At 41.5% G+C, this 8,031-nt stretch overlaps 1 protein-coding gene across 1 annotated transcript; it reads left to right on the forward strand.

Moving 5' to 3' along the window:
- Positions 1–435: 435 nt before the first annotated feature.
- On the forward strand, positions 436–6,570 carry LOC110506587 (ammonium transporter Rh type C). The gene is made up of 11 exons (XM_021586314.3): positions 436–744; positions 1,572–1,764; positions 2,625–2,775; positions 2,968–3,115; positions 3,302–3,468; positions 3,637–3,774; positions 4,037–4,173; positions 4,464–4,588; positions 4,736–4,809; positions 5,068–5,153; positions 5,414–6,570. The coding sequence occupies exons 1-11, from the start codon at positions 519–521 to the stop codon at positions 5,451–5,453; spliced, it is 1,485 nt and encodes a 494-aa protein (XP_021441989.3). The 5' UTR covers positions 436–518; the 3' UTR covers positions 5,454–6,570.
- The last annotated feature ends 1,461 nt before the right edge of the window (positions 6,571–8,031 follow it).

The following is an 8,031-nucleotide window of genomic DNA, read 5'->3' on the forward strand; positions in this document are numbered from 1 at the left end:
AAGTAAAACCCTGGAATGTGTATCTGTGTCCAAACTTTTGACTGGTACTGTGTATCATCATACATCTTATCCAGTTGTACAGTACAATAGCATACAAATTGGATGACTTAACTTATCAAACATCTTGGAGGATGTTTAGTATTATACTTCTTTCTCTGAGACCAGGTTGCTTGTTGCCCAGTAACAACAAAGGAGATCTCCTCTAACAACAAAAAATGGCAAAAAAAATTCGGATTTTCCTCTAACCCCTCCAATGAAACATGTTGTTTGTGACAAACAATCAAATGCACGGGACTCTCTGCTGCCTCATGTCAGATGTCATCTATCAAGGTGCCAGAGGGCAGGAAGGGGAGGGAGGGTTTGGCGCTGGGTAGGGCAACAGCTGGCTCACACTGAGGACACACCTCTGTTTTGTCCCATATATACCTGTAGTGATGCAGACTGTAGTTTCAGGGTCACAGCCACACTCAGGGCAGGTCAAAGAGCAACACTGTCTCAGTACTTACTCAGCCACCACCATGGGGAATTGCAGCCAGGGATGCAAAGACTATTTCTCTCGGCAAAAGAACACCAACATCCGTCTTACACTGCCGGTAGTCTGCTTCGTCTGGCAGATTGCCATGATCATCCTCTTCGGAGTCTTCATCCGCTACGACAAGGAGTCGAACGCACACTGGGTAGAGACCAAGGCCCATGACAACATCACCAGCGACATAGAGAATGACTTCTACTTCAGATACCCCAGTAAGTACATTCATAATCACCGGTCTGCCTGGGGCATCCTTTAGGTTGACAATATACAGTAAATGTATGATTCATGGTTTCATCTTCATTGAAATGACAAAGACTCTGGTTATTAATAAGAAGCATGCTTGCTGTTTGATCAGATGACAACCTTTGATCTCTAGGATGTTTGATTTCCCCTGTGAAATCCTCTGGACAACGATCTCAGTCTCAGTTATTTTGAAAGCATCTATTCATTAGTGGACTAATGCAGTAGCAGAACAAATTTGCCTCCCTAACTTGGGTTAAAACTACGTAAACTCTTTACCACATGTTGGTCAGTGCTTATTTCCAATTTGTCTGGTTCTAGCTTGGTTCATAACAGCTTCTGATGGGCATCTTTGCTGATAGCCAGGCTGAATGAGTGACAAGTTAAGTTTACTCGTGATGCTATGTGGCATCTGTTTCCTCTTATAATATGATGTGTTTTGATTTGTCAGGGATTATATCCTACCTGTAGCTCTGGCGTGTAAACTGACAGGGTGTGTATCCTACCTGTAGCTCTGGCGTGTAAACTGACAGGGTGTGTATCCTAAACCTGCTAATCTGATGATGACATTTCCAGTTGAACATGTCAAGTTAACAGCTTTAAAACTTTGACCAAATGGTACAGAACACCAGGACTGATTTTTATTAAAAACTATGCAACTACTGAGAGCCCCTTGCATTGGATGCAATAACATGTTTCATTAACTATTAGGATTTATTTTACACTTTTAATAATTATCTCGCTCTCCCTCTCTCGCTCTCCATCTCACTCTTTCTCCTTTTAACTCTCCTCTCTCCAGGCTTCCAGGATGTCCATGTGATGATTTTTGTGGGTTTTGGGTTCCTCATGACTTTCTTGAAGAGGTACAGCTTCGGTGCGGTCGGCTTCAACTTCCTCATTGCCTCCTTCGGCCTGCAGTGGGCTCTGCTAATGCAAGGCTGGTTCCACTCTCTAGACCCCCAGACAGGAAAGATCTTCATCGGTGTTGAAAGGTATGCAACTGCACTGATGTGCATCTATGAGGCTGCAATTTGTTCAGTAATTAGAGTGAGAACTGATGAGGTGTGCCCACACATAGGAGAGGGGAGGAGGCTTAGTCCGTGAGTTGCTACTCATACTGAGACAATGGCAGAATGGTTGTAGGAGCAATACAATGTACCATAGACTCTCTTAGGGTTAAGCAAGCTGTCACCATGGGTTAAGTGGTGATGGGTTAAAACAGGTACTGGAAACTGGCGGTCCGCGGGCATCATATTATTATTATTATTTCAACTGGGGGGGACTCACTCGGGGTCTCAACTTACTATTGAGAGTTAGAATAATAGAATAAACTAAGTGCAATTTCAAAATGTGGTTGTGCATCAGCAGTCACTCAATTAGCCCATGTCAGCTACATTTTTTAGATTGGTGAGTTAGTCTAGCGGCCAGCTATCTAGCATGATCGTAATACCTACCGGTGTGGGGCCCATCGATGCAAATATTTGCCTCCACCCCATGCCAAAATGTGCTGTATTGCAGGAAATTGACTTCATGGGGTCACCCCCATCAAAGTTGCCCATCCCTGGGTTCAACTGATGGATGGGTTCTTGTTCTGAGAATCTCAACAACAAGAGGCGGGGAGGTTTAAACCATTTAGGTTGACTTCATCACAAATATCATTATCCTTGAGACTTCTCTCCCGTGGTATTCATATTGAAGGGCAGACTATCATTACTCTCATAGCTGAGAGAAAGACCTGAAGGAGGATTACTTACTGATCTAGTCATTCAGGTTTTACAACTGTATACATGACTGACTCTCTCACATGACTCTCCAGTAATAATCTCCACCCACCTGTGTCTTCTATCTGCAGTCTGATCAATGCTGACTTCTGTGTGGCGGGCTGTCTCATAGCCTACGGGGCAGTGCTGGGCAAAGTCAGCCCGGTCCAGCTGTTGGTTATGACCCTGTTTGGTGTCACTCTGTTCGCTGTGGAAGAGTACATCATTCTGAACTTACTTCATGTGAGTCCCATCAAGCACTCTCTGGGCGTACAACTATTAAATTAAACACAGTGTATTAGCCATGGTTGGATTCATTGAATTCGCCCTATAACCCTGATATAGTAACGCATTTATGTAATCTCAATGACCTGCAGCCACGTAATCACATGGTTTGGTACACCTGGTAACAAACAACTGTCTCTATCCCCACAGGCTAGGGATGCCGGTGGCTCCATGGTTATTCACACCTTTGGAGGTTATTATGGTCTGGCCATCTCCCGGGTCCTTTACCGACCTAATTTACACCAGAGCAAGCGTATGCAGGGCTCTGTGTACCACTCCGATACCTTCGCCATGATTGGTGAGCTAGTTGTTCATTGCATAAACATATGAATGGTTCTGATTGGCTCTGTGTGGGTTTCACTCCCTCTGGTGATGGTGACCTATCTTTAGTTTGTAGAAGTTTTCTGCCATGGCACTGTTCCTGTTCTGAAGTGTGTGTGATGATCGGTGTGTTTCAACTGTGTTGTCCCTTCTCTCTCCTCAGGCACACTGTTCCTGTGGATGTTCTGGCCCAGTTTCAACTCGGCCATTACTGACCATGGAGACGGTCAGCACAGGGCTGTCATCAACACCTACCTGTGCCTGGCCTCCACTGTCCTCACCACAGTGGCCATCTCCAGCCTCTCCCAGAAGACTGGCAAGCTCGACATGGTAAGAATCATCACTATGTGTATGTGTGTTTGAATGTGTGACATTCTCTGTAACTGTGTATTTGTGACACTAACTGATTACCTCTCAGTCTGCATAATCCTCCTCTGCGCTCATCTTGTTGACTGACAACTTTGAGTGTCATGACTGGTGCTCTCTCTTGCTTAACAGGTGCATATCCAGAATTCCACCCTGGCGGGGGGTGTTGCCTTGGGGACAGCGGCTGAGTTTATGATCTCTCCCTACGGCGCTCTGATCGTGGGCTTCTTCTGCGGCATCATCTCTACCATGGGCTACATCTTCATTTCTGTGAGTCTCAACCCTGGCCACTCACAGCTTAAAGCTACAATGTCTTGTTTTGTAGGCATAGTAGGTTCTGTCCTAAGAAAGGCATGCCAACTCTTACAGCTCTTATTTACTTCTTATGAATGATGTTGGGCCACACTCAAAAAAGAAGGTATAGCACTCTAAATGGTTGCCTAATCTTTGGGCAGATTCCTTTATGGTAAACGGTAACACACTAATTGGGGCTGTTTACGGGTGTGTTAAACTTTTCCCTGTCTCCTCCCAGCCCTTCTTGGAGAAGACACTGAAGATTCAGGACACGTGTGGAATACACAACCTGCACGCCATGCCTGGGGTGATTGGCGGGATAGTTGGAGCCATCACTGCTGCAGCTGCCAGCGAGTCAGTCTACGGAAAGCAGGGGTGAGTCAGGAGACCCGAGGGCCTAAGGCTACACAGCCAAACCACATGAACCTGAACAGACAATCAGAACACATATTCCCCCACAACCTCTCATCAACCAATCATATCACACAGTTACTGTATGTCACAGGACAGATCTTAAACGATGAATGTCATTTTACACCAAACAATTTATGTCAATTACAGTTTAGACTGTAGTCTAACAGTTAGTTGGAAATATACAGAGTCATTAGAACACTAAGCCTAAATATGGCACACAATCTGACTGTACATTGTTATTTTCTGTCCAGGTTGATCAACACGTTTGACTTCACTGGAGACTTTAAGGACAGAACTGTGTTAACTCAGGGTGGATACCAGGCCGCTGGCATGTGTGTGTCCATCGTCTTCGGGGTTGTAGGCGGAGCTATAGTCGGTGAGTTTGGCCACGACAGCCTAGCATCAGAGATAGAGAGGAGCCATGGGCATATAAAGGGTGAACTAGAGGTGATATGGGTGTTATAAGGGGTGACGTACTTGAAGGAAAGGGACTGAAGTTAAACGCTATCTCCTCTGTTCACAGGTTCCATCCTGAAGTTACCCATTTGGGGTGATCCTGCTGATGAGAACTGCTTCGATGATGAGGTGTACTGGGAGGTAAGAGAACCAGCCACTCATCACCTGCTGTTCAGAATATAGCCACTAGGTGGTGCCATTGTCTTTGATTTAGTCTCACGTGACGACTTACAGACCTTTGAGATCTACATCTGAATTTTTATGACTAAATGTAGAAAAAAATGAGAAATAAAGATCAACTATAGTAGTCGATAAAACTATTGCATTACACTGACCACACTGAAGACATTTCACACAAGTAGGACAATAAAAGCTAAATCACCTAGGATTTCTTCACAGCTCCCTGATGAAGAGGAGGAGCATCAGGAGAGCATCCCTCCCATTCTGGAGTGCAACAACCACATGATCCACAAGCAGCAAGACCTGTAAGTCCATTCAGCATGCTCTGTTTGACCATATCACACAAATCGTTAGTGATTTGTTGAAGTTATAATCAAGGATTATTTTTAAATACAGTAGTTGTTTATAGATAATCCAATCTTTTCTCAAACCATTATGTTCTCTGTTTATTGTAAAAAAATAGTACCTTTATTTAATTACTAATCATTCCACAAGAGAGAGCAGTGGAGGGAAACATTTCTGTTTTTCTTTCTAAGTCTGTGATGTTGTGCTCTTATCCTAATAGATCTGAGTCCAACTTCTCTGTGGAACACTGTGAAAGCTAAATACAGAGGTGTGAGGACACCACTACCCAAAGACGTGCTGCTGGACCACGGAATTACCACGGAAATCCAACAGACAACCGCACTCCCCTTAAATGAAGGCACCTATACAAGGAACATTAAAACTTGCTTTCTTTCATCTTATGTTAAGGTCATTACCTACATTTGAAGCCATTAGATACTGTACGTGCCTTCAGCCCTCCCCCCACCACCCACACCATTAGATCACATACACTTCCTAGATGGTTATGCACTGACACGGAACACTGTGTCCTGAATTCTGGTAAAATGCTGATCTATTGCAAGGACCTCTAAGATCTGCACTTAATCCACAGTATGTATGTGCAACTATAACCTACTACACAAAATGGCCAATAGAGCTTTTCCTGAGTATTGGTATACTGTGTAATATGTTTTATATATATATATATATATATATATATATATATAGTTGATATATATATATAATCACACACTGTGAAATCTTTGACCACAACCACAGAATTGAATGAGGTTGAGGAAAGGATTTTTTTATGAAATTACTTTGACCAATCCTCATTCTGTGGCCTTGTATGTTGTACATTTTCTTCCCATTTTCTTTTCAGATCATTTTTTATTTTAATACAGCTGGTGCATATGTGAAGAGGACTGTAGTTTACTTTTAGTTAAAAGTGAATATTTTGTCTATTGTGCTCTGAAAAACCCCCAAATGGTTTTGTTCTTTTTTCACAATGCAGGAGTACCCTTTGAGTCCCCAATGTGATCATTTTCTTTGGTTAAATACTTTAAATGTACTTCTACAACTTATCACTGACTCTTTGTTTGGGATAACGATTTAAACTTTACTTGAACGTTTTTGGTAACATAATGCATTTAAACAGCTTTTAAAGCTACGTTTATGCCAACACATTTTCATCGCTATCTGCAATGATTGAATGTATCCCCTGCCTTCTGAGAAGCCCTCTGTCTTCCACCTGTTAATTATGTTTTTACTGTGCTGTCTGAGTGACAAAAGTTATTTAGATGTTTTATGTAAATCTCATTCTATACTCAAAATCATGTTTATTTAAATGTTGCTACTCATGTAACTTAACAAATAAAATGTGATGTTAGATATACTGTGTTTGCCTCTTCTCCTTGATAGTTCCACAGTCATGTAAGCTGGATGTCAGTATGTGTATATCTGATGTCATGCTCAGTGTGAATGAGAAGATACTGTACATAAGATGAACATACAGACCAGCATGATCAACATGAACTGTAACAGGTGGGGCCTTTTGAATGTCCACCACTGAGGTAATGAAGGGCTAAAATCAATGACCTGCTATCCCTTTAAAAGGCAACTGCAGTCAGCAATTTTGGAGAGGGGAAACACTTTAAACACAAAATTACTTTTTCGCAGCAGGTTAGGTAAATTAGCGTAGCGCTTTAGGAGACTGAGGTTAAGGTTAAGAAAAAGGATTTGGGTCAGAGTTAGCAAAAACGAACCTGCTGCGAAAATCTCTTTCTATGGAAGTGCTGTGAAAAGTGTCCCCCTTTTGGAGAGACTACTACTATGGGGCCTACACCATGTGACCATGTCTGTTTGAGGATGATGAATTGTTTGAAAGTCATGGTAAGTCTATTTCAAATCAGTAATATCATTGAAATTGTTTTGAATATATGAATCCTGTAAATATTGACTGTAGGTGTAACACAATGCTTTGGGACAGACTACAGCTAAGGAGAGTTTGAAAGGAGTTTTATGTAAGTTGCCTCTGAAACTGATCTAATGTCTGTATATTTGCAAGTTGAAATGTTTAAACTGGCATTTGCAAGTTTAAACTGGCATTTTCATGTGTCTTCTAGAGACTTAATACAGCAGCTGTATTTTAACCTTGATAAAACAGTTTTTTAGTCTAAAGCCACTAACCCAAAAGTTTAGCTATTTAATTGTATTGAGTACATTTTTGGTTAGAGTTTAGGTATGCCTATCTCTGCAAGCTTTTTAAATGTCCCAACATGTTTAACAGGAATTTGTCATTTTTGGGATGTTTTTCTTGGGCTATCACTATATTATTGGCTACTGCTTCAGTGATAACTTAAAGGTGGGTTTGAAAAGTGTGTTGTGCTCAAGTGTTTTCCTCATAGAAGTGCTGTGAATCCCTATTTTCTAGTCCAATTACTCTGAGCATGTCACAAGTGTAGAGAGGAGTAGGCAGGCTCAGGTTCAAACCTACTGAGTTTATTAACGCACATACATACATACAGTATATACACACACACATATATACTGTATAGATATATAATAATATCAAAAAAAATATATATATATACTACCGTTCAAATGCTTGGGGTCACTTGGAAATTTCCTTGTTTTTGAAAGAAAAACACGTTTTTTTTGTCCGTTAAAATAACATTGAATTGTTCAGAATTACAGTGTACAGTCGTGTCCAAAAGTTTTGAGAATGACACAAATATTGATTTCCACAAAGTTTGCTGCTTCAGTGTCTTTAGATATTTTTGTCAGATGTTACTATGAAATACTGAAGTATAATTACAAGCATTTCATAAGCGTCAAAGGCTTTTATTGACAATTACA

The sequence above is a fragment of the Oncorhynchus mykiss genome, chromosome 26 (genome assembly GCF_057628025.1).
Source record: "Oncorhynchus mykiss isolate SJ-2025 chromosome 26, ASM5762802v1, whole genome shotgun sequence".
NCBI lineage: Eukaryota > Metazoa > Chordata > Actinopteri > Salmoniformes > Salmonidae > Oncorhynchus > Oncorhynchus mykiss.